Source organism: Cebidichthys violaceus, unplaced genomic scaffold (assembly GCF_023349555.1).
Source record: "Cebidichthys violaceus isolate CVI_PGR_0920_01 unplaced genomic scaffold, fCebVio1.0.p SCAF_2, whole genome shotgun sequence".
NCBI classification, from domain to species: Eukaryota; Metazoa; Chordata; class Actinopteri; order Perciformes; family Stichaeidae; genus Cebidichthys; species Cebidichthys violaceus.
In genome coordinates, this window is record NW_027176372.1 from 16,597,744 (window position 1) to 16,625,369 (window position 27,626).

Consider the following 27,626-nt stretch of genomic DNA (forward strand, 5'->3'; position numbering starts at 1 on the left):
GAAATGAGCAAGAGAAGAAGAATGTGTGTTGTAGAACATTCTTTTGTGTATTAAACAGTCATCTGCAGGAGTGTGTTTGTGTGTGTGTGTGTGTGTGTGTGTGTGTGTGTGTGCTTACCACTAGATCATAGGTTCCAGCGAAGGTTTCAATGTATGTATCATAGTGACGATCATCCATCTGACTGAGGATAGCTGTCATGCAGGCGACCACCCTGGACTACAAAGGAAAAGTGTGTGAGAGCGAGAGAAAGAGACGCTGTGCAGCTGCTCTTACACTGCGTGCTGTGCTTCTTAAGCCAAAGACATTTAAATCTCGTAAAGGTAAATTATTGCTGCACCATGTCAAAGGCTGCCTGGAGTGGATTTCAACAAAAACCTCACACTGATCTGTCACTTGCTAATTTGAGGCGCAAGTCCAAACAGCATCAACGTCATCACGTATTACAGGACCTGGAACAAAAGGCCAGCGCTCTGAGCAAGACACTGTGATGTTATGTTTTAATGATTTGGTTTGTATGAAAAAGTTGTTATTCACAAATTACCATAATTACTATAAACAAACAAAACCAGGAAGACTGCCAGCCTCTCAAGTTTCTAAATTGTATTTTACAGTATAAATTGCGGCCGTCTGCTAGGTACGATTTCAAAAATACATTCTGAATTACTATATAACAAAAAAAGAACAGCAAAATTGCTAAAAGTGCAAACAGCTTAATGAAAAATGACTTTTAATGTGTGTTTTACTAATGTAAAGAAGAAAAACAGAAGAAAACTTCAGGACAGAGCAATATCAGCAACATCAAGGTAAGTGTTCATTTTGACAAACAATAGGGCGCTGTTCATATAATGTGACAGTTTACACAGTGGGATATTATAGCATGGTAAAACCTATAAAAAAATGTATCATTTAAAATCATATCAAAACAAAACATTTACAGATGCTGATTTCACAACAGCTTCTCTTGTTTTTGGGCAAACTTACATACTGATTTACAGGGTTTTTTGTATTGGTGTTTTTAATGAGGTTTTAAATCCTCTGTATGTGCACTTAACTCTGAATATGGCCGACGGTGAGTACACAAAAACACACACAGAGAGACTGGTAATAGGGAGAATTGGAAATAGATAAAAGTGAAGGAGAACCGAGAGACAGGAGAGGGGGTAGAAGGAGTGAGCATGGCTTTGAAAGGAAGACAGACATGAACGATGAGGAGAGAGGGGAAAAAAAGTTTTTAACAAGTTTCAAGTTTTAAGTGTGTGTGAAAACTACTTATGCTGAGAAAAGAATCCTTGAGCTGGATTAAAGCACCAAATTCATGGGAAAGTTGGAGCAAACCTTTCCACAACCAGAGGGTGAGAGGAGGAAGACGCTGAGAGGGGCAGCAGGCAAAGGAGAGGAAAACAGAGAAGACAAATACTGACCAGAACAGAAATAACCAATGGCATGAATGTAAAAATTGTTTGCATATTACAGAAGCTTTTTTATAGACTACTGAAATATTAATTGGATAGTCATTTATCATCAGCCCCCTCCACTTCCCTCTTCTCCATCTACTCCACCGGTTTGTCTGATTAATCATTCTTCGCTGTGAACATCTCTGCCCTTTGTACTTTCTGTCCAGCCAATACAATTACTGACAACCTAAAATTAAACATGGTAAAGCCCTGTTACTTTCGCTATTCAATTTTTCCACTTTCTCTTTTCCATCTGCCATCTTTTTTTTTCATTTCTGTCCGTAAACATGCAGGAATGACCCTCATACCACCGAGAGCCATCAGCGGTATGCCGTGCTTAAAGCCACTGTCATTTAGTTTTTGTTCCACTGCTACGTTAAAGTTTTCTGATCCTTCCCTCTGCTGGGCTTAATTGCTGGAATCAAGTTCACAAAATCTTTTTCAGAAACCTTGGCAGATGTGCAGGTATTTCTGCTTCATCGTAACGGCCAGGGTTTGGTTGAAGTTATTCTCCAGAGTTGTTGGCACAAATGAGAAACACGAGACAGAGATGAAGCATGATGGATAGCTGATTGAAGATGAAAGATGAACGGCATCTCATGTGGTGACAGCTTTCATCTAATCAAAATGAGCAGGGCGTGTGTGCGTCAGCGTGCGTGCACTTGCCTTCATTCTAATGAGAAAACATACTTTTTCAGTCACATATGCGAATATAGAGGCAGACACACACACACACATCAAATGGTAAAGAAAGTGTTTTCAGTTGGACTTCAAACAGTCTTACTGGGGAAGAGAATTGTATGTTCTTGGATGTGTGTGTGTGTGTGTGTGTGTGTGTGAGAGGCCACCTCCATCCTCCACTCAACTTTCTTCCTGCAGTGCAGCGACATCAGACACCCTGTCAGCAAACTCTCTCATGTAACCTCTCCCCCTTTCCCCCCCCCCCCCCCCCCCCCGTCTCCCCAACACATGTTCAAAGTAAATCTGAGATCAATATAATGTGACACTGAAGTAAGTCTTTAAATAATGTCTCTTTTGTCTTAGAGGCATTAAAATTAACTCTTGTTATTGAAAGTAAAACTCAATATGGAGAAATTGTGTTATTGGCAGTTTTGCTAAGAGGATAGCAAGCGTTTACAGAGTAGCAAGTAGAGAAGCTCACTTCTCCTTCACCCTCTCTTCCGTCTTTGCCTCCTTAAAGTGTAATGGTTGATCAATAATAGGATTAAGCGCGCGCACACACACACACACACACACACACACACACACACACACACACACACACACCAAAACTACTCTACAGTTCAGTACTTTCTGGGTTTCAGATTCACTGTTCGTGTGATGAGCCAGTGTGTGTGTGTTTGTGAAGGTCACGTGTCGTATTGCCCTACTTCTGTGTAATTGGTCTTCTCTGAGGACTTATGCTCTCAATCTCCTATAACACCATCTAGAAACACACACAAACACAAACGCTCAAAGGGCCAAATATCTGACCATCAACTGTTTGTCCTCACACATCGATGTGTTTAATCAACACATTGCATGACATGCAGAGGCATCCAAGAAGCATCTGAGCCTTGTGCATATAAATAAAACTACTGACAATTGGACTATGACAGACAGAGAGAGATAGAGGGAGAGAGAGAGAAAGAGAGAGATACATAGAGAGAGAGAGATAGATAGATAGAGGGAGAAAGAGAGAGAGAAAGAGTGAGTGAGTGAGTGAGTGAGTGAGTGAGTGAGTGAGTGAGTGAGTGAGTGAGTGAGTGAGTGAGTGAGAGAGAGAGAGAGAGAGAGAGAGAGAGAGAGAGAGAGAGAGAGAGCTCAGTGCTTGTTGAGGCAAAGGCCTTACGCAACAGTGAAGAGATTACTGACAAAACAGGACACAGATGCTGGCGAGGTCTGGGATTTCTCCCCTCCTCCACCTCCTGCACCTCCCCCTCCTCTTTCCATCATTTATCCATCCATTTTCTCACATTTTGGACACTCTCATTAATAATGTATTAACAGCTGCATTTTCAGAGTTGCATCGAAATGACAGGTACCTGAAAATGCACCTGCATAGAACTACACCTAAACTATGCCGTGCCAGCAAGCTAGAAGCTGCAATGTTGATTAAACTCCACGGCGCAAAAGTGTCAAACTAAACAACTTCAGCTGGGCCTTACAGCCCATAAAAGCTGGCCCATGGACTCTCTGTCTCTCCCTTCCTACAGCTGACAGCCAACCTGCACCGCCTTCTTTTCACCTTCAGCAGCTCCGGAGCACACATCCATCCACTGACGATGTTGCTGATTTCCACACCCCATTGTTCATTTGAGATAGCTTTAGTTTGAATACATTTTCAGTTTTACGTAAATCTCTTGCATGGACTCCCTTCCTTGTCACATTCCCTGAGCCAGTTTGCAACAACATGACATTGTTACTGTATTCACACACTCCATTGTTCCAGTGTAGAAAACTGGTTTCAGCAACAAAACCTTTACTGTCAAACTGTCATGGCCATGAAGAACATGGTGATAAAGCCACAAAATGATTGTGACATGTGACAACATACTGTAACACTATCACAGATAAAGACAAGCTATACGTCATATGTAGCACAGCAATATCTAACTGCAGTTTGCTCACTTTAGTTTTTTTCCTTTTCTTTATTTAACCATATAAAATCCACTGAGAAAAACCCAAGAAAGCAGCAAAATTCAACATCAAAAGCCGCAATTTCATACATACAATAAAACTACAACTAAACTAAACATTACAGTAAAAACAGAAGAAGGTGAATTGAGATAGAACATGTATAAATCATGTAGGTAAAAAGGCAACAAGACATGACAAAATTGTTATGCATTGTAGTAGAAACAGTTTGTGATTTCAACCTCTGATAACTTTTGCCACCATAAGCAACAGGTCAAAGTAACGCTGTAGCTGCAAATGCAAAAGTTTGAGCTATTTCTTCTTTCAATAGTCAAGTTTGAATTCTCTGCTTAAAGTTCATTATCCCCAAGAGATGCCCAGTGGGATAAACAGTGAAACGCTATTGATGCAATTAGATATAATTAACACATCATGCTTTTTAAATTAAGACAGAGCATGAACGCAATTACTTTGTCAACTCTAATTTAAATGGATTCATCTGCTAGAAGTACACAAATATTTTCTTCTGGCATGTTGGTCTCAACTGTCACTCAATAGCGTGGAACAGTAATCCACCGGCCACACTTGGATGATTTCGGTGTTTGTTCTCCCTAATTAAATTGCCAATATCTGAGACATTTAGCCTTTTGAGGACTAGTCGACAGACAGACAAAGCAGAAAAATAGACTACGAACACAATACATGAATAAATGAGTTTCAACTGAAAGCTAAGAGGGACATGATGACAACCATCCATTCAAATAAGTTTTTATTAGACTCATTCACAGCCCTTCATTTAGGTCCATACCCTAAAGGTGCTCTCCTCCCCACCCTTTCTTTTTTTGTCTGTGTGTGTGTGTGGTGTCCCCTCCAGGAAGCAAGTCATTTTTGCTGCTCTCAACTGTGATTTTTTCATATTTAAAAAAATAGAACATCTACAAAACAGTCTTACCGGAAGCCTGCATCATCCCTCACTGTACCATTGCAGACACACTCATCTCTGACCCCGCTCTACAACATGCGTCTATTACACACACACACATTTTGCCAGACAGCTGGTGGGAAGTAGAGGGGGGTTGAAAGAGAGAGATGGATTGAGCGGAGGTGCAATTAAGAGTCGCTGTGTGCCTCAGCCTGATGTGACTGTGTGTCTGTCTGAGGCAGAGAAAGAGAGAACATGGGTCTCTATGTGTGTGCATGGGTGTTTGAATTTCAGTGCGATATGTGAACATGTTCGTCTATTCAGAAAACAGATCAATGTGTCTTCAGACTCCCATCTCCCAGTCAAGTACAAAGAGTATAGGTGATAGAAATAATGAAGAGACAGCAAACAGAGGGAGGGAAGTCAAGGGAAGAGGAATAACAAAAGAGGAGGAGACAAGGAACTTAGTCTCCAGCTCAGACAGTGTACTCATCCTCCTCTTCCTCCTCCTGTTCGACAATGACTTCTCCTCCTCCAATCCAAAATCAAATTACTGCGACCTCAAAGCTTCAGCCAACTTTCTCATGCTTTGTCAACCGTGTATGTTTTTGTCCATACGTGTATTGTATATGAAGGCCCCATATGTTGCACTGCCCTCACATCGCATATGTAATTCATGCACACATGCGCACGCGCACACGCGCGCGCACACACACACACACACACACACACACACACACACACACACACACCTTTGCTTGCCTCATCAGAGGTCAAATGAAACACAACGCAAGGTGAGTCAACCACTTTGCAGTACCGCGTACATCACCAGTCATTTTCAGGTGGGGGAAGGGTCAACAGGGACATATACGCGGACACTGCATCAAGGGACCACTCAGGGAACACACACACACACACACACACACACACACACACACACACACACACACACACACACACACGTAATAATTCATTGTCCATACACACACAAAATGAGAGTTATAACTCAAAACACAGATACATAGGCCCTTACGAATAAAAAAAAAACAGTTAACAGTGAATTAACTAAACCTACTCTGATTTCGAGGTTAAAACTCTTAAACTTGGCTGTAAAAGATGTTAGAAATATTATTGTCTTCCGTGATGCATGACGAATGAGGAAATCATTTTGCAAACAGTCATGCTGTGCACAAAAAAACAAAGCAGCCATAATTAAGCTTAATTAGAGCCTGATGTCATATGGCGTTTAATCTCACTTTCTATACAATTCATCTCGTTTTTTTGTCTCGTTTGCCTTCGAGAAAGAAGGCAGCAGCATCCCCAGCCGGTATGAATAGGAGCAGAGAAACGAAGAGAATGAGGGAATGAGAGAGGGTGGGAGCTGGGACAGTCAAACACAGAGGATGAGGTGGGGGTAAGGGATGAAGATAAAATAGGAAGAAAGAACGGCGTGAGGAGGCTAAAGTGGGGCAAAGAGGAAGGAGGACAGTGAAAAAAACAGCTCAAAGGGGAGAGCGAGGTGAAGCTACCAGGGAGAGAAAGCGACAGACCAAGACAGAGAGAGAGAAAGAGAGCGGCATAAGTACAACGCGTTTGAAAAGCAAAGATATAAATAAAGTGACTGATAGAAGTGAGTGTGTGTTTCTGTGTGTGTGTGAGCAAGTGTGTGTTTGTTTGGGTCCTGGCTCGCCTCCCAGGAGCAGATACTTCTGTGCTGCCAAAGTTTCATTGGGTCTACCACCATGCCAGGGTCAATGTAGACACACACACACACACACACACACACACACACACACACACACACACACACACACACACACACACACACACATAAACCAGGGCATGGCATGGGATTAGCCACTATTAAAGAGACAGAAATGGGGAAACAGACAGAGAGTGAAAGAGAGAGAAGGTGGAGGAATTAAAATCAAAGTGACAGTATTTGAGAGGTGAGAGCTCAAGAGATAAAGGGTTGAGAAGGAACTGCAGTAGGTATAGAAAAAAAACTGAGATAGAGATGAATCAGAGAAAGGCAGAAAGAGAGGCAGAGAGATAGAGGTAGAAAGAGGGAGAGGGAGGGAGGGAGGGAGGGAAGGAGAGAGAGAGCGAGAGAGAGAGGAGGATCACTGTGCTCCGTGAGCATGCGAGGATCAGTAGCAACAGAATGAGACGGAGAGAGAGAGAGGCTAGAGCGCGATAAAGGGTCGGAGGAGAGCGCTCCGGAGGACTAAAGGACTATCAGAGATGAGAGAACAAGCATGCGGACTAAAGGGGAGGATAAGAAAAGGTAAGTGACTGAGAAAGCAATGGAAGACAGTTGTTAGGAAAGATTACAGTGTGTACAGTAAGTGTTTGTGTATGTGAGTGAAAGCATACAAGCCTGAAATGTTTTCTTTTTTGTTAAAGATGCTCTATTGTGACCCTCCGAGGAGTCTCTCCAGTCGCGTAGCTCGCGGCTATAGTTCTTTATTTTCAAAGCAGCTCATTCAAGATTTAAGACACTGGCCAGAATTTGAATGGATGTACCGGTGATTGTTTGGAAGCGAGCCACAGTGAGCCGACTGGAGTAATGGATAAAATCGTAAGGTTTAACCTCTGGACTCTGGAACCCCCCCTCCACCCTTAAAAACAAGAACAAAATCCACAGTAACTGGCTTTGTTTGGGCGTCTTGTTTACTACAGACTCTTTGACAAAGGTGTGTCCATATCTACTTCAGGAAGGCTGTTTATAGCAACAGTTTGTATGCTTATTTCTTTTTAAAGTAGTATGATCACAGCATCACAGTGTGTATGTGAATACGTGTATAAGTGTGTGTGTGTGTGTGTGTGTGTGTGTGTGTGTGTGTGTGTGTGTGGCAGGTGAGTAATCCTACCCATCTGTCACAGTAGGATTTGCTGCATATGATTACGTCTGTGTGCCTTTATGTACCATATGTGCATATTGCCTATTTTGTGTGTTTTACCATGCAACATCAGTTATAACTTTTGCTTTTAACAAGGAGTCCAAATGTTAATTCTGTTAATGTGCAATGTGTGTGTGTCTGTGTGTGTGTGTGTGTGTGTGTGTATGAGGGTGTGTTTGTTGCCCGATTGCTAAAGCCTCTGAACCAATCGTGAGAACAGCTAGTGTAGCTTTAATATGGGATTATATTGCAATAACCCTTCTCTTATACACTAATGCTGCCCCTGTACATCTGCGTGTTTGTGTGTGTGTGTGTGTGTGTGTGTGTGTGTGTGAGGGAGAGAACAAGCAAATGTGTGCGGGAATCTACAAACGAGACAGTGTTGATAAATGTGACCTGTGCACTTTACTATTATATAACCTCATCAGCTAGTTAAGAACATACCTTATAATGAAAGTTGTGCATACGCATGTGTGTTTGTGTAACACTATCAAACTGTCTTTCAAGGGCAAAGATAAACATCAAGTCAAGTCAAAAACAGAGTAAGGAAATAATCTTTTCTTTGTTTTTTAGTTGAGTAATATTTAGTTATATTTAAAGATTTCTTTTGTTTGAATCACTTTAGAAATGTTAGAGCGGAAGGTCAAAAATGCTGTTTGCTTGACAAATATATATATAAAAAAAACATTGACAAATATTAGACCTATAAGGTTTGATGCACAGTTATTGATAGAAATGCCATAACACTTAAATGTTTAGGGAGCTTGTTGAGGGTTAGGGGTTCTAAATACTAAGTGCTTTTCTCTGTTTTCGTCCTTGGATGAAAGAATGATGCAAAGCCAACGTATGCAAGAATTTGAGTCAGTACTAATCAAATCTCTACATGCTTTCTTTTTCAATACATAGTGTTGTATATTTGCTTTGAGTCGTCAACTGAGAGAAACAAATCAAAACTTCTTTTGGCAACATTTCAAAACTCTGTGCAAGATGTGCTTGCAAGTTGTTTACATGTCTCGTATTAAAATCATCCAGGCAGAGATAACGCGCATGTTGGAAACCAACTGCAACATAGAAGGAGATCAGGGGTATAATGGGTATAATGAAAATTAGCGGCTAGGGAAACCCAATCAATAGGTCAGGACATTAAACGGCCTTGACTTTAATTACATCATTTTTCTCCTGAGAATGACGGATGAGGGGGAGAAAGAGAGATAAAGGTTAAAGGAGATTGACAGCGAGACAGAGTCAGAAGAAATGAGTGTTCTTTCATATGCATCCTTGTGTGTGTGTGTGTGTGTGTGTGTGTCACTGACCCTCTGCTAACTGTGAAAAGGTGATGAGATGCGGTGAAAGAGAGAAGGACTAGAAAGTCAGAAGGGCAGGGAGATGGATTAGGGAGAGAAAGGGAGGGCAGCGGGGGGGGGCAACAGGATGGAGAAGAGAGAGGAGGAGAGATAGACTGGGGGTTAATGATGGAGAGATTGGATGGGATGTGTGGACAGGATGAATGATAAGGCAGAGGAGAGAAGGATGAGATGATAGAGGAGGATAGAGAGAACAGAGAAATGAGAGCGTGAAGACAGGTGAAAAGGAGGGATAAAATGATGACTGCAAAACTGACTATACAGTATCACAATCCATTAGCACACTGATACGATGTGTATGTATGTGTGTGTGTGTTCCCCTGATGGCTTACAGGATCTAGTTTTTCACTTTATCGTGTTTATCTCTGATTATCAAATATTTGTAGGCAAATCTCATAAATATTCAGTTTTACATTGGTTTCTCGGCTCTGTTGCTCACACTCTCCTCCAGCAAACAACAAAACAAATGAATTAAGCCGGCAGATGGATTTGTCAATGGTACACTCTTTGTCTATATTTCACCCCTTTCCTTGTTACACCAAACTGGTTGTAAACACGACCGCACCATAAAACCAAACATAATTCTTTTTTTCCCTCTGGGGGCCCTCTGAATGGAACAGGACATCACTTTGAATCATGTCCTATTTTTTCCCTCGTAAACATGTAAAAGAGGCTAAAAACTTTTAAGGAAAAAAAGTACAAGTTTTGGATTTGTAGAAAAAGAGCCCAAAACAAGTATAAACACATCTGCAGTTAATGAATTCATATTTGTGGAAGTACAAATGAAGATGAAAGTTGATTTATATACTGATATAAAATGGCCATTGATCTCTGGATGTAATCCCTTAAAACTTTAAGATGCAACTCATGACATCTACTGATGTTCATGCATGCTAGGTGCAACTGAAAAGGCTCAAACACTTTCTAATTAAGTCAAATTAATATCATTGTTGTCTGCCTCACATGTCTATTGGAGAATTAAGTCATCTAAGTAAGACTAAATGTATTATTGATGCATCACTGATTAAAACATGCATGCACACACACACAGTTTGTGCAGAGCCAAGGACTGTTGGCTCACAACAACTTATAGCTTACAGGGGGTCTCTAGACACATGACGGCAACACTCAGAATCCTGGAATTCATTCATGTTTGGAGCAAAGTTAAATTCTCATAAGCAAATCAAAGTTTGACTAGATTGTAACGTAACTCTATCATGAACACACAGTACACAGTGTGCGTTAGGGCAGCTGTTCCCAAAGTCGGTGCCTTGAGGACAGGCCCTGGACGCCACAAGATTGATCATATTGTTAATTTATGGGGCCTTTTTACAGTTTCAAAACTTTCAACAGAGCTAATGACTTAACCTCTTGGACCCGAGAACCCCCCGCCCACGTATGCTAATGTAGTAACACAACATGCTTTCCGGCTCGGGAGATTCTCAGGAGCTCAGCAGATTGGAAAAATAGTGACGGTCAGAGCTAGCGATGATAAGATTTGACAGTGTGAACAGAGCTCAAAGAAATGATGATACATCTCAGCCCTGAGGAGTAAAGTCAGACTGGCCACTACTTGGTTTAACAGACGGGTTCTGGCTGCTGTAGAACGAGGGATATCTATCATTGTCCGATTCACTGTGGTATTCCCAACATCATACACGTGTGACGCGGCTCTCTCTTCTCAGGTACACATGAAAACAAAACAAGAAACCGACTGTCAGTGTGGTCAAAACCTGCAGGTTGTGCTCTCTCTCTCCACATCAACAGCCGGCAAACATGTCCTATTAAAATGCCTGCAACCTTTATTGTTTTGTTAATCTGTCCTTGTACACCCTAACAATAAGCTCAATGGAATTTAGAAAAAACACCTTAAACATGTTATCATATTTAATTGTATTAATTGTTTATTTTAAGTTAAATATTTATCTGAACCTGTTGTACTGAGGGTTAGGGGACATTTTCAGCATTCTAAAAGTTTGGGATCCAAACTGTCCTGTCCACAGTCCTGTCTAATGTTCTATTTATCATCAAATAATGTTTTGTGAGTGAGTGTTGAAAACCTACATTAAGTTATGTGTTTCCATGTTTCCATTGTTTGAACTAGCTGCCTAGAAGAGACACTTGAGTGTCTTACTATCAGCGAGGCACACGCAATCTGCCCCAAACAATGCTTCAATGAGAACCAACCATGGATTATGCAGGGCTGGCCGAGATACTTGGCTTTTGAGAGATGAACATTCGCCTTTGTGGCTCTTCAGTTGAAATGCTGATTAAAGTGCACTGTCCCTGAAAAATACAGTTGAACCCAATTAAAATGCAGAACAAAACAAACTGCAGAAAGCTGAGCAGGTTTCCGGGTTGTTTTGAGGATCATTACTGGATTCCTCCTTCTGTCTGATGTGCGGTGATAAATGTTAAACTGTACCATGGCACTTGAGAAAAGGTGAAACCAATTATGTAGAGAAAAGTATAAAACATTTAAAATGTGCACACATACTGTATATCTGCAATGCAGCATGCAAATACCGGACATCTGCAGACATACCATATTCATTTACAAGCAGAAATTAAACTAATACTAGTATTTGCTACTGCTACTGACAAAAAAATAGTCCCTTTCCATCAGGTCACTGTACTTATTACACACACATGTAGAACATTAGAGGTAAAACACAAGCTGCCTTATATTTCTAAAGAGGATTATCAGTAATTCTGCTGATTTTACATTTTAACTATGTTCATTCAGGTAAAGCAGAGCAGTCGTACCTGTAATGAGCTGTTCAGTCCAACTGACCTGTCTGAAAGCTCGTCTGCTGATCACACCGGCAGTCTTTTTTTAGCCATCAATCAGATCAAAACGAGTTGGAGAGGTCTTAAAAATGTAACAGCTCACACCCATACTTAGTTGATTGTTGTGGCTTCTGTGCTGACATCACTCCAGCTTCATCCTACAATTATTCATTGACAAATATCTGTGCATGTAATTATTTCAGATGTTGGGCTTTGATTCATATTATAGAAATATAAGATATAATGTTGCAAGAACTCTTTTACACTGATTCACATTGATTTGAGGAGTGCCTCTCAAAAGTAGGACCTTGTTTGTTTTCAATTCTTTCTTTTCACTAATATATACAAATCAAATTCTAAGAAACGGAAAACAAAATCTTTTGCTGCTTTGAGCCCACACAACAGAGAGAGAGAAAAAAAACTGACTACACTACCCAAAATGCAGAGTGTGCCCTGTCTCTAAGGGCCAATAAAGAGCTGCGTTTGTTCTGGTGGTGGGTGGGCAAGAGACAGTAAGTGAGAAAAGCGGTGTGATTACAGAGCAGTAAACCGAGTCTCGGTCGCCCTAAAACCCACACACACACACGCGCAACCCGTCAATCGGCAGTTGAAAAATGAGGCTCACCTTGAAACGACAGAGGACTAGACTCGCTGGAGCATTCAGTGCTCTGTTACCACTGCAAAGGCGTGGGTGCACACTCATTCACACACACACACACACACACACACACACACACACACACACACACACACACACACACACACACACACACACACACACACACACACACACACACGCACGCACGCACGCACACACACACATACAACGCCTCACTCAGACTGCCTGAATTGTAGACAATTCTTGAACATCCAAAATCCATCAACTGGTAAATTAAACTCATTGCATGTATAAACAGATTTCATAAAAAGCTGCACCCTGTCAGGAAACTCCCTACTGGGTTTGTGTGTGTGTGTGTGTGTGTGTGTTTGTGTTTGGTGACAGATGCTCAAGCACACTTGCAGTGCAAGTGTGCTTGAGTATTGGTTACTGGCAAGCAGTGTGTGCAGCTTCCCACATCTTCCTCCCTTTTAATGTCTGTGTCTTCATGGCACCCTTCCCTCTCTGCCATGCTCCTGTCTTTATTCTTTAACCAAACACTTTTGGAGATTTCAACATAAGAAAATGAGCCTCTTCCTCTCACACACACACATGTTCACGCATGACTTTCATCTTGTCTGTGATCCTTCTCCTTCATCTGTTCTCTCCCCTTATCCCTCCACCACCTTTCTGCACCTCCCGGTGCTGCCGTCTCTCCCCCGTTCTCCCCTTTTGTCGCCTCCCCTTCATCCCCCCAGCCAACAGAGTCTCCACCCATTCTCCTCCCCACTCATTTTGCCCAGCCAGAGGTGGAATGTGGGCGAGAGTTTAAGATTAAATATAGAGACAGAGTGAGAGGAGAGAGAGAAACACACGGTGAATCAAAGACAGCGTGACAGAAATGGAAAAGGGGGCGGTGAGTGGAAAAAGTGTGACAACAAACACAGGTAACGATGAAAGACGAAGGCGACAAAACGAGAGTGGTATCCAATAAGATGTAGAGAGAGAGAGAGCAAGAGAGTGGTGGAATGATGAAGAGAGACAGGCGTGTGAATCAGAGAAACTGACTTCTGAGGATATGGTGCCACTTTCTGCCTGACAGCCTGGAGGTCAGGGGTGAGACTTGGGATGGTAGGCACACACACAAACATGCACTCTCACACACACATAGATAGGCAGTGACAGCAAGGAGAGAGAGAGAGAGAGAGAGAGAGAGAGAGAGAGAGAGAGAGAGAGAGAGAGAGAGAGAGACAGAGAGAGAGAGAGAGAGAGAGAGAGAGAGAGAGAGAGAAAAAGAAAAAGAAAAAGAGGAAAGTTTGTTGCAGCAGGTGCTCTAGTGTTTGTTGTGGCTGCTGGTGGAAAGACAAATGCATGGAAATGAGCTGCAGTTAAATTACCTTCAATTGACTTAGTCTGAATCATCCCAAGGCAACCTGCTTGACAACACATATACACACTCAAACACGCACATCTGCAGTCCTCACGCTCTCCATCACACACAAACACTGGCTGTCTCATTCCGTCTTCCCCTCTCGCTCTTCAATTTCTTCTTGCAAACAACACAATCCCTTTCTGGCTGCAGCCTGCTTTGCAAATAGATTACACACACACACACACACACACACACACACACACACACACACACACACACACACACACACACACACACACACACACACACACACACACACACACACACACACACACACACACACACACACACACACACACACAAACCTGAAAGGATGTTGTGAACTCTGGGTCAAGACCCGTGTGGGCCACTCGAGGACCATTTTTACCACACTTACCAAGGCAACCACTCATAGACAGTCTGGACTGTCAATTATGTGTGACCCCATGGCAATGTAGCAGTCCTTGAGCCAAACACACTGTCAAGATATTCAAAAAAATAGCAGCGATATGTCACTGAAGTAGAAATCCTTTGATCTATAGCGCCTTGCGTAAAGCGCTTACGTTTCCAAGCTCGGCTGGCTGTCAGCGAAGCTCTCGAGCACAACTGTGTCCCAGGAACTTTGTCATGAGCAGTAACAACACAGGACTGTGTGACACTGTGTGGAAAGTTTCATAAACTGGAGATACAGAGTCAGAACATTCTAAATTTAAACTGTTCCCAATTCTATAAAGCTGTCCATGGCAGGCCCACCAGCATAATAAACTGTATTCACTCTGTTTTAATAATTCATGACATTAAATGAAAACTGAAATTCTGAAGAGATTGACAAAATTAATTACACTTGCTGTCAGGGAAGAAGAGGAATAAAAGGGCTAAAATGCCCATTTCTATTCTGCTCATGCATCAAAACAGCATGTGACATATGGCTTAAAAATGAGTTGAGGTCACACAGTCAGCAGTCAGTCAGTGCGAGTCTGCTAGTGAGAATACATCTTCGACTGCTAGGCCACTTCTGAAAGGCCCATTTCTAAAACCTCTGGAAACCTTGAGCATGAATCCGACGTCAGCCTTTGCTTTTGAGACAAGCCTCCAAATGGATTTTTTTTTCCTCTCAGTAATCTCATGAATTTTTAAACTAATAGGTGAACAGGGCCATATTTCATGTATTTTGTAAAATAAACTGTACTGTTCCAACCTTGACCCTACAGACAGGATCTGCTGTGATGTTACACCAGCTGGCATAAAATAAGCCTTTTTCCTTTTCTCTGTGTGTGTGTGTGTGTGTGTGTGTGTGTGTGTGTGTGTGTGTGTGTGTGTGTGTGTGTGTGTGTGTGTGTGTGTGTGTGTGTCTCAGCTGGTTTAACATCACACAATGACTGCAATGCAAGGACAACAATGTGGTGAACATAAGAGATGTCTGCTGACTGATGTCTTGGACTAGCCTAATTTCATGGACAAATTATCTTTTGTGAACAGTTCTTTTTGCCTAAACAGACATCTGCTGGAAATCATAAATATTCAGGGTTCAACAGCACATTGGCTCCCCGAGTTAGGCAGGGGTCTGATTTAAATGTAGGTGGATGTACATCACGTCTTCAATTGATGCTTGTATTTTGTGCAGACACTTTGAAGTCAATCACATAGGATTATAAACCACTGCTCATATTGTTTTGCTCTTAATAAAGAATAACTTGCATTTACTAACTTGCAACCTCCATTTACTCTCTTATTTCGTCCTTTTTTTCTCCTTGATATGTCCAGCCAATGTGTACTTCTGCAATGGCCCAATTTCCTCCAGAGGAAAAATCAGATATATTGCCCCAATTTTGTGAGCTAATCAAAGTGTCATCATGCAGGTATTCTGAGTCCATTCTCTAGTGATTTAAAGTGGGTCTAACTTCTAATTTTCCTCCCCTTCCAAATATTCCCAAAACGTTGACCAAAAATAATAATTGCCAGAAGATGCTTTAGCATAACCTACCAACACGCAATTAAATAAAAAGCTAAAGATGTATTATTTAACACTGAGTTTAGGCAACATGACTATCTTCCTCAATTAAACAATGTTGCAGAGTTTATCATTATGCTGAACTCATTAGACAGATTTCCAAACTGCTTCCATGAGAGTTGTCGAGGGATGATGCATCATCAGTTTACATACTGCTGTGGGAGGCAAACATAACCTCATTTGAAATGCGTCACGCTGTGTCATCACGTAATAAAAGACCACAACATCTGTAGTCCTAAATTTATAAGATTTAATGACATAGCTCTTGGGGTGTGTGCAAATTGTGACTATAGAGATATAAACTATTACCCTTAAGTTTTTCTGTTCCCTCAAGAGAAACTGCTTGATGAGATTTAGAGTTGTGCCTCTGTAACTCCCACCCACCTGCTGGTCTAATAAGAGGTTGATAGAGTTCTATCGATCTGGTCACTGTGTGCATTCAGTCGAGGTTGAAGCTTTTATATGGTGCTTTACGTGCCTAATGTCTGTGTCTTCTTGCCAATCTGACATTTATTCCGTCTCCCTCCTTTCTTTTGTCGTTTCTCTCATTCATTGCCTCTCTTTTTCTCTCTCTCCAGAAGAAACCCGCAATGCCCAGAGACTCCGTCCAACTCATCCTCTGCGGGCCATTGGTTACAGACAGAAAAAAGCCTTGACTGTGATGTCCAATCAGCAGTAGCTAATCTAGTAAGGAGGTCATAAATGGAAGGACATTGAGAGTTTAAAATCTTATTGGATATTGAATTCCTGTCTCCAGCTTTCACATACAAACGCTCTCACACTGCCTCACAAACCCACTAATTCACTCTTGGATAAACAAAAGCTGGAAACATTCTGGGTTTTTTATTGGATATAATCCTGCTGACGTTAGCCAATGTCTATGCTTGCCTCCATCATGTTCAGCTCTTCTGGGGGCTGAGCCAACCTGCAGAGGATTATGGGCAGGAGGGTGGCTGATCCAACCAATCCAGTGCCTGCGCTGGGGGTTCCCTTGGCGGGGGGCCGATGGGGGCCGCTGTGCAGTGTCGGGGTGCAAACATCTCCCGGACTGCGGACTATCCCATCCATCAAACGACACGGCAGCCAACCGACCAACACACATCGACCACTCACCATGGCAACAGACAAAACAATGACAGTGGAGACTGGGGGAGTTATCAAAAGTGACAGCAACAGTCTGCCGGTGTCCAAGGAGAGATCTCAGAACGAGATCAACAGCCTCACACAGGACGACATGGGGTCACAGGGGTCAGGCAGCGGAGTTTACTGCCAGATCAAAACCATAAACCCCAAGGACACAAGAGATAAAAGGACAGCTAGGTATACAAATGGCAGTGTGGTAGCCTCTGATGCGGTGGGAGGGGTTTGCACGGAGGCCACAGACGGTAAGGAGCCGGCCAGAGAGAGGAGGAGGGTGCAGTCCCTGCGAGGGGAGGGCCATCGCTCGGTATTAAAGACCGGGAGTGCTTGTACGACCGTGCACGCCACCCCACCGCGGCCCTGTCGAGTGATGCCGACTTCCTCACCCAGTCTTTGTGGGACATGTGGGAGGAGACGATCACAGATTACACCGTGCACAGGCGCATGTCGCAGGAAGGCTGTCAATCAAATAACAGCCAGCCAGACTTTACCTAATCCGCCACGGAAACCCAACCAGTCAAGAAAAGAATCTGCTCTGGACTCTCAGCATTGCACCAAAAACACAGACACGGCAAACACCTCCACGTACGCGTCAGTAAAGACTTCTCAAATACCACAGCTGTCACACACTATACCAAAAACACACAGCTCCCATTCCAACCACACATCACACACCCAGAACAAAACAACAAAGCAGTCAAAGCAGCAGACAAGGCCACATTCTGCAGACTTCACTTATTACAAGGACTCAGCCACGCAAACAACAGACACACACATGCACAACAACACAGACAAGACCACAGCTACCACGCATACACAGCGACCACACACACCATCTTCAGAAGCAATGGAGCCACATTTGACTGACAAACGCAAGTATGACTTGGCTAATATCCAGCACGCTGATGAACACACACACCAATACACATCAGTCCGTATCACTTCTAAACATCCAGCTCCTTCCCTTCACAGTGACTTAAAATCTACTGACATCCCACCTCTCCCACCAAAAAACTCTCCGAAACCCGATCGTTCCAAACCGGCCACACCTGTAGCGCAAACCAAAAACACTCAGGAGACCACAAACACACCGAAACAAACACCCTCAGAACGGATCCAACTCAAGGACTACGCAAAACAGAAGAGCAAATCATTTGACGACGACACTCTGCCTTGCAAGACTCATATAAAAGCACAATGTAATGGGGCTCCAGGAGGGTTGTTGGTTGGACCCGCAGGGAGCGCACCGCGCGGGCTGGAGAGGCAGCTGCAGAGTGTGGAGGAGAACCTACAGTCCAATCAGGAGAAGATCAAAGTGCTTCTCAACGTCATTCAAGACCTGGAGAAGAGCAAGGCCCTCAGCGAAGGGTGAGAGAGGGTAGTAAATGGGGGAGACAGCAGGAATGAAAAAAAAAAAAAAAAATGGGAGGATATTGTGTGATATGAGACACAACTAGAGGGTTAGACACCAAGAAGTGAAAAGAGGGAGGCATGAAGATAAGGATGAAAACACAGATAAGAGATGGAGAAAAAAGAAGATGCAGAGATATTCATTGCAATAGCAAGTGCTTCAGTTGGAGTGTGAGAGTGAGAGAGTGAGAAGAGGAGAGTGTATTTGAGTTTTTATGGCAATATATACTGACAGGCTTTCAAGTCTGTGTAATAGATTTTAAATGTCAGGCCAGTAGACTACTGCTGCAGTGCATGTGTGTGTGTGTGTGTGTGTGTGTGTGTGTGTGTGTGTGTGTGTGTGTGTGTGTGAGCCAATCCTGTAGGGATACATATATATGATACCTGTCAGCCTGGAGTCAATGCTAGTAGATCCTTCCTCTGTTCCTTCACCTTAAAGGGCATGTACTCCCCATAGCAACAGTGTCCCTTACAGATATATTAGCTGCCCACCAAAGCTCTTTCTTTCTTTCTTCAGCTAATTCTTATATTCTTAAATTATACGCTCCTGATCCACATCCATTGTTTCTCTCCTCTCTATAAATCCCTTAATTTCAATCAGCTTCAGGCTATTCAACCCTTTGTCCTCCTCTGCTTTCACACCTATCTTTCCTCCATTCTTAATTGATACCCTTTTCTCTCTTGTTCCTTATTTATTTCTGCACCTCAACAACTAAATAAGTCCATATCCCGTCTCACCATTTTGCGATCTTCCCCCTTCTCTCTGCTCCGACAGCCTGTCCATCACTCTCCCCTGCTGTCATGTGTTAGCTGTCACTCTGTTTGTTTCTATCGCTCCCAATTCTTTCCCTCCTCTTCCTCCTCCTCACCATTTCACCTTTACTGTCAGTAATTCTTCTCCTGAAGTTTATATTAGATGTCTTTCTCCAATCCTAACTCATAACCCCTTTCTACCACCTCCTTCCAAATCACTCATTCCCATTGGTTGTTCTCCTCAGCCCAAACAACCTAAAACTAGAGTTGTTCTGATATCGGGAAAGAAAAAAACCCTTCCTCTTTTAGCCTCATCTTCTCTATAATGATCCATCTTTACCAACCTAAACAACCTCTTTTTGAGTCTTTACTCATGTTTTTACCCTGCTTCTTTCTGTTTAGGGTTAGCAGATGTCTCTAGCTCCAGACTAATCCCCATAATTTACCTTTGAGAAATGAAATGCATGTGTAAGCTGCAAAATAAGGCTCCTAAACTGTGTAGTGTAGTGTAGTGTACACGCTGTCTTGCCCTGTGTGAGTCACTGTTTAAGAGTGTGTATTTATATTCTTCAGTGTGTGTGTGTGTGTGTGTGTGTGTGTGTGTGTGTGTGTGTGTGTGTGTGTGCTCACATGCCTCATGATAAGTGACAAATAGTGTAAAACGATAGACAAAAGAGAAGAGACAGAAAGAGGGAGCAATTGAGAGATAAAGACATAAAGAGTGAGAAAGTAAGAGAACCAGCAAGTAAGAGGGTCTACATGTAGCTGATGCTGTGACAGAAATGAAAGCACTTTAAGTGGGCCGCTGTGATAAAAATGTCGGCTGAGCTAAGAGGTTGTCGCTGTGCTCAGCTCCTCGTTTTCTTTTCTCTCCCGAAGCAAATAGTTGTCTTCTCTTGTGCTATTTGTCTTTGATAAAGACTGGTGTGGGAGAACAAATTATGCCAGTCACATGGTCTCCCTCCATGTAATTAAAATGTCTATTTTATCAACATAAATCAGCTACTCTCTCATCTGAACAGTTCAGTGAAAGGGGCAGCCAAACTATCTTGGCAAAATAAAGCGTTCAAATTAAACAGCAGTCAGCATGAGCTTGTTTTTATCTGACTTTATTTTCCAAAAAGTCTTCGGCTCAGGCTCTGTAGTCTTGTTCAACCTTGACAACACGGTTTGTTCGTGTAATCATGTTTTTTTGTTGTTCATAGCTAGAATAAAAGATATAAAGATAATGTTCATTGAACACTATGCTTATGATATTTGTGTCATGTAATGTTGGGCTCCCAACTAAACCCACACAGTGCTTGGTGGTTAATTTCACCTGCCTGGAATGCCAAACAGGCCACCCACCAAAACTATTCAGGTGAAGTCCTGAATTGTGCTGTTGTAGTACATCACGTGCACTAAACATCTTTTGACAACCCCCAGAGAACACACCTGATGTCGCTGCATTAGGTGTGTGGAGGGACCGATACAAATTGTGACACCAGCAGTCAAGAGAGCGAGACTATTTCCAGTAAAGAAAAGCAAGGCCTGTTGTTAGTGCAAAACAAAATCTATTGCTACCATTTTCCTTTTCAAAGATGTCAAATTTCTAACAACACTTAAAAAAAAAAGGTATTTGTAACATCAGATGTGTCGGTGCAATCTAGACGCACAAGTATGTTGAATTAAACTTCTTCTCAAGTGTGTGCGAATGTCTTACATGTGTTGTTTCTGCAGTCGCAGCTCATACAGAACTGGTCAGGACATTAACAACTGCCCTACCTGCCAAAAGACAGCCTGCATCATCTACAGGTAACCTGATCAAGATAATGAGCTTACTGCATTACATAACCCAACAATGACAACTCATTCTTTCCTGCAGCGGAATAAACAGACGCAAAACTTCTCCCTGACAACTATATGGCTTTTGTAGAATTGTTTTTCTCAAAGCTTTTCCACGTTTTTTTCACTTATTCAGCACATCTTTCTTTATCATTTTATTTTTCATTAGCCTTTTTTCCTGGTACCCTGCTGTCTCTGCCCTTTCCCCCCACTCTGATAATTGTGCTACTCATACAATATATTCCTATTATACGAAAAACGCGAGACTATGAGTGATCCGCCTCATCAATATTGAAAGAGATTAGACGAGGATGTTCTCTCCAGGAAAGTTATTTACACATAAAAGAATCTTCTGTGCAAACAAGCAAATTAATTCAGCACCTAAATGATGTGTCTTTCCCGTTCCAGTCGTCCCTCGGGTGTGTGACCTAAATAAGTAATTGCATTCTTAGATTCTCTGCATTTTACAGAGCTGCAACCTCACAATCTGATTCCACATACTGTAGTTTAATCCTCCCATCACCTCACCCCATCCCTCTCTTACTCTAATCATATCATGCCTGCTCAAGCTCTCTTTCTTTCATCTCTAACTTTCAATCAAACTGGTTTCCGCTGGACATCTTTGACTCATTCCATCTGTCAAATGTCAAAGCTATAATCACCTGTGCCCCACTCCCACCCAATCTCCAGGAGCTGGAAATGTGTGGTTTAACATATACAGTAGCTCCATGGAGAAGACAGAAATATAAAAGGAAAATATTGACTTTCTGTAACTGGAATAATCCGGCATTAAAACCTCCTTTTAGTCCAAAACCTTTGTGTGGGCACGTATCAGACCAAAGCTATGCTTAAAGCTAAATCTGCTTGTTTACAATCATAAATATAGATAAATCTCTCTTGCAGGCCACAGGGGATGAAGACACATTTTACAAGGTCTTTAACTCTGCAGTTCTCTCGAACCCAGCAGCATCACATGCATCCCTCCTGTATTTTCATTTTCCATAACTTTGTTGTTTAATCTCTTTATCTCCTCACACACGTCTCCGACTCACTCTTCCTCCCATTCTCTCCTCCTCTTGATCTTAATTAACACAGCAGGATCCTTGGCCAAGTAATAATGAACTCCGAGGGGAAATGACTGCCACATGGTAACATACTATTCCATCCATAAATCCATACAGATGTACACAGATGGGAATGAACAAACTTCCCCCACTTTACACAGAGTCATATGCAAGCACATACAAACAAAGATGAAAAACCCAGAACTTGCATTACAACAAAAATTGCTCACAAAAAGCATTATTTTGGTGATTCTTAAGATAGTCTGTTCTTCAAGATGTATTTCCTCACATGAATATGATGGAACTGAATTTTGAATAAGCAACAAGACACATAGAAAAAAAGCTTCCAAAAAGCATCAAAGCTCTGAATATGTATGTATAGTATAGTATACATTTTTAAGATGAGATAGAGAGATAGATATTTAGGGGCGCGGGGCTTCCCTAATCTGAAGAGTGTGTCGCTGCTTGCTACTCGCATCAGTATCATCCAATTCAGAGATTTTCTTTCAGGCTCCACTTTCCCTTCATTTGTTTTGCACACATGCAAATATAATCATGCATCCACACATGCTAATTAATCCAACAATAAGCGGAATCAGCTTTTATTGGGAACGTCTGTGCAAGCTTTTCATATGCATACTTGCATGCACACACTCATACATACCGACAAACAAAGAAATGGATATACTTCACGCTATATACAAGACTTGGACAGATATGCGGAATCTCCTTGGTAATCATATTTCTTCTCATATATTGGTATAAGTTTCTTACAAAACAATTACACATATTATAGAAGCAGAAAACATTTTCAGTGGCCCATTGTGACAAAAACACAAAAGTCAGAAGCTCCATTTGTTTGATTGGACGGCCTTATCAAACCCACAGAGAGGATTCTGGGTAAAGAAGATGGCAGATAGGGGAAGAGAGAAACACACGCAGAAGATGAATTACTTGTGGGAGTGTAACATCCATCTTAATGAATTGTGGGGAAAAAATTGGTTTTGATGTGGGCTGGCTGCCTGAAGATGTTTTGCCATTGTCTGTCCTTATTAATCTGTATGCTGAGAGACAATTGGGGGGGGGGGGGGGGGGGGGGGTCTTTTGACAGCCACTGTTTTTCTTCCAAAGCTTAAACAGCTCAAACACACACGCAGAGATATGTATGCACGTATACAAACCACCTAGAGTAACACTTCTAATTATTTTACACACACACACACACACACACACACACACACACACACACACACACACACACACACACACACACACACACAAACACAGAGAGAGAGACACACACACACACACACACACACACACACACACACACACACACACACAAAAACACAGAGAGACACACACACACACACACACACACACACACACACACACACACACACAGCTAATAGGTAAGCGAGATAACATGCAAAACCTAAACCTTAACCCTGTCAATTACATTTCACCCTCACTTAAACTAAAAAGTAAAGGATAAAAGGATAGAAACAACAATAACACAGTCACAAAGTTGTGAAGACGCGGAAGATGACAACTTGCACACCGAATTAAGGGCAGCAGCTTTTCCCATTGTGCCACAATCCCATGAACAATAGTGAGAGAGGTAGATATGGGTAGAGACAGGCAGTTAGAGAGGATTGAAAGAGAGGGAGGTTGAAACCCAGTGAAGTGTGTGGGTGAAGAGAGACCCAACAAAGAAAAGTCCTCCACTCTAAGACATAAATTGAGTAGATGTGGGACAGGTGCACCACTTTATCTTTCCTTATATATATATATATATATATATATATATATATATATATATATATATATATATATATATATATGTTGTATGTGTGTGTAGTAATACAGTAGTACATCTCTTTTATCATTTATTCATGGCCATCTCTCTCCCTTCCTCTATGCCCATCGGAGCTTTTACCTTCTACTCTATTCACTCGTTCCCTCACTCCCTCCATCCCTGCACTCTGCCGAGACCTTTCTGCCCCCCTCCTCTTCTCGTCTGTGTTGGCACTCATCCCCTCCTCCTTTACCCCGCTCTGTCTCTTTGTTTCTCTCCTTTACGACCTACTCTGCCCTGTTTTATTAAAGCTTGCCTTTCTTTCATGCATCCAACCCTCCATCTCCCAGAGGAGAGTCAGCTTCTTTCCTCTCTCCTTATAAAAGTCTCTGCATGTTTCCTTTTCTTCCTCGCTCAGCCGTGGGCTTGTTGTGGTAGATGCACACGTTGGGTGTCAGGGGAACACATATGTGTTTGTACAGCATGTGTGTGTGTGATGTGTGTGTTGGGATGTTGGAATGTTAGATGAGGGGAGGGTGGGTTGTTGTCTCTGCTCTCGTTGCCTCATCATGTGGCTCATTAACTCCAGATGCCGGGCCCTATGCAGCTCCACCCCTATAATCCAACGCACGTTCTTTCACACACAAAAACACACTTACTAAAAGGAAAGAAAAACTCAAAGTCTACTACACTATGACCCGAAGCGATGGACACTTCAGAGAGATGGTGAGAAAAAGAGCACGAGTGAGAGCAGAGTAGGGAGGGGGAATGACAGAAGCATAGAAAAAGAAAGCCAAGAGGGTCTGCTTTGAACATATCAGAGGAGCAAAAAAAAGTTCCTTCCTTGAGCTCCTCCATTTTGCAAATGCCCCTCTCCTTTCCTTTGCTCTCCTGCCTTTCCCGCTCTCTTTTTCCTTATCCGCAGAAGAATACTGGAAGTGAAATAAGCTGAGTTGAGGCCTGTGTGAAAGTATGTGTGTGTGTGTTGAAGGTGCATATATCAGAGTTAAGAACACAACATGATTTCACACCTCCATATAAAGCTGCATTATCCCTAAGTACAACCCAGCATTTTGGGATACACTTCACTTTTTGATGTCACTAAAACTCCTTCGCTCACCTTTCTCTCGATCCCTCTTTCTAATCTCTCTTTCTGCACAGTAAACTTCTAACTGTAGTCACATCCCTATGTTCATCGTCCTCCCTTATCTCTTGAAATATGAGCTATATAAATAAATGTGACTCGATTTGACACTACCCAAACCTCTAAGTGGTGCTCCCGCTGCCTCTCCCTTATCCTTATCACCCCCTTCAACTGCTCTCTCTTTCTTTCCTCTCCAGCGTAGAGCATGATTTCCGACAGCAGGAGGGACGTTTCCAGGGGGTGATGGAGGCCTTGGAGGCGGAGTACGATGTGCCTGCACCCACTGTGACCAAGCCCACGTCAGCCCCGTCCTCCTGCAGTCGGCCCAGCACCAAGGCCCGTGTAAAGAAACTCCGCAAGAAGTGTTTCTGGTGGCTGTAAGATTTAGAAAAACAACAACCTTTCTAGCCATATGGCATATGGATGGCGATTGTGCTTTAGGAGACCACAGGCCCCAACGTTTTGAAATAAAGCATCTCTCTCATGGGCCTGTTGGTGTGTAGTGTGTTTAAGTGTCATTGAATCAGTGGTGGCATCCGGTGCATCCCTGTAAATGGCACTTCTTCCACAGCAATCCATCCTCATCTTTGAAAATATACACCAGGTAACCAAGTAGAGAGAAAAGAAATGCACTAAAGACGATAAACAGGACCAAAGGAGCTGCTGAACTTTCCTTTCTGATAAATTGCTGAGGAATATTGAGAACAAGATCACCATGAATTTCTCTCTGCGGGAACCAGACTTCAGCGGCTAATTTGTGATTCACTTTTGACTGTGAGGATACCGTTTTCCCATAATAATGCTGTAACAGAGAGATGAAGCATTGCCACTTTGGACGACAGACAGGCGTATTGTTTTTGTCACTTGGCTGAGTGGCTGTCTAGACAGATGGACAGATGTATGAACGGATTGAAGCCAAGATGGATTCAAGCTACAGCTGGGAATGAATCCTCACTACAATGTTGGCTGAATCACAGCCATTAACAGAGGAATCAGAGCAATTCTGAAAATCCAAGCAATTTAACAACTAATCGGAAAACTGTGTCTTTGGACGGCTTGATAGGCAAAATTTGAATGTAGCAACAACTGAAGAGCAAAAGAGGATACGAGTGGAAAATAAGCTGATGAGCTCTCTGGAAACAAAGAAACAGCTCGCTGGAAGGATATCAGGGTTTTGGAGAGCAGTGGAGAGTGTTAAGACTGTGTTTAGAATACATTAAGAGACAATGTGATAGGCAGCTGATCACAGACTGACAAGCCGTGTCAGATGATTAAAAATTCTGTCATCGGTGTCTGGCAGAGTGATTGATTCTCTCCTTTATTACCATTCAAAACAAAAGTGTTTTGATGTAAGCTCAATCTAGTTTCAAAGATTTCCACGCACACATGTGCACACAAACACATGTACAAATGGCATTTACACTTATAGGTACAAACACACATGTGCAGTAAGCTCACTAAAACACAAGCAAGAACTCCACACACACACACACACACACACACACACACACACACACACACACACAGTATATACACTTGTAAACCAATGCAAACTAGAGGTACATCAGTAATCAATCCACAGTTAGTTATTGGCCTGTATTCATGTTTCAACATTGTATCAATAGTTGTAAAGCCTAAGCTAATGAGGCCCTGATGCATTCTGTACAAATTAATTTGAAACTAGGTGATTATGTCTGGAGTCTTTCTTAAGTTCACATTGCACAAATTCTGCAGAGTAATGCTCTGTTGTTGTGCAACATATGGAAAGGCCTACATCATCAGTTTCATGTAATCTGGCACCCACTAACTGTGACTGTCTGCAGTTCCACAGTCAGTTCAACAAACATCACCTTGTTCACATTTAATATAACGTAAATAATCATTTCCATATCTATGTAGCATTCAGGGCACACTGCCGCTGCTAGCTGGTTCATGAAGCTACAATAGAGAAACTCAAATTGATGTTAAAAACATACGCAACACATCTTACCAAAATGTACAAAAGAAAAATCTGTATATTTTGTCAGGTGAAGGTATGTTATCCCATTTCTACAATTCGTAGAAGAATATGGTATTTTATATTGACAGACATTGTCTTTTATCAGAAATTCTGATTGAGTCTATCCCTGTTGCAAACACACACCCGCATCATTATTTTGCACACACATAAAAACACAGTATTTGTACAATGCAGCTCAGAGGTTAACCACTAATCTCAGAAGGAGCTACTTCAGCTGCTTCTGGCTGACAAGTTGCCACCAATTAGAATCCTGGATGACACCACACTTACTAATTATCCCAAACAGTGTGTGAGCTCTTATGATGCCCCTATCTTCCTGATCTTCCTCTTGTATGTGCAATAAAAGTGTGTATTTTAAACAATATGTGCTGGTGTTGGCATA

At 42.2% G+C, this 27,626-nt stretch overlaps 2 protein-coding genes across 2 annotated transcripts in view; one reads left to right on the plus strand and one right to left on the minus strand.

Moving 5' to 3' along the window:
• dock2-like (dedicator of cytokinesis protein 2) overlaps window positions 1-27,626 on the minus strand; it is a 90,424-nt gene that overhangs the window by 18,745 nt on the left and 44,053 nt on the right. The window contains exon 27 of the mRNA XM_068714803.1: window positions 119-217. Within this exon, the coding sequence (XP_068570904.1) occupies window positions 119-217 (99 nt within the window). The remainder of the gene's footprint in view (window positions 1-118; window positions 218-27,626) is intronic.
• Window positions 7,151-27,606, plus strand: LOC137875499 (uncharacterized). Its single transcript, XM_068714805.1, has 5 exons — window positions 7,151-7,301; window positions 16,670-16,778; window positions 16,995-18,599; window positions 21,114-21,188; window positions 25,422-27,606. The coding sequence occupies exons 3-5, from the start codon at window positions 17,029-17,031 to the stop codon at window positions 25,603-25,605; spliced, it is 1,830 nt and encodes a 609-aa protein (XP_068570906.1). The 5' UTR covers window positions 7,151-7,301; window positions 16,670-16,778; window positions 16,995-17,028; the 3' UTR covers window positions 25,606-27,606.

Bases quoted from the DNA above. Each gene is read 5' to 3' on its own strand.
- LOC137875499 (XM_068714805.1), top strand. From the start codon at position 17,029: ATGGGCAGGAGGGTGGCTGATCCAACCAATCCAGTGCCTGCGCTGGGG. The intron at 18,600-21,113 runs GTGAGAGAGGGT...TTGTTTCTGCAG, and splicing joins AGCAAGGCCCTCAGCGAAGG to TCGCAGCTCATACAGAACTG. The intron at 21,189-25,421 runs GTAACCTGATCA...TTTCCTCTCCAG, and splicing joins ACAGCCTGCATCATCTACAG to CGTAGAGCATGATTTCCGAC.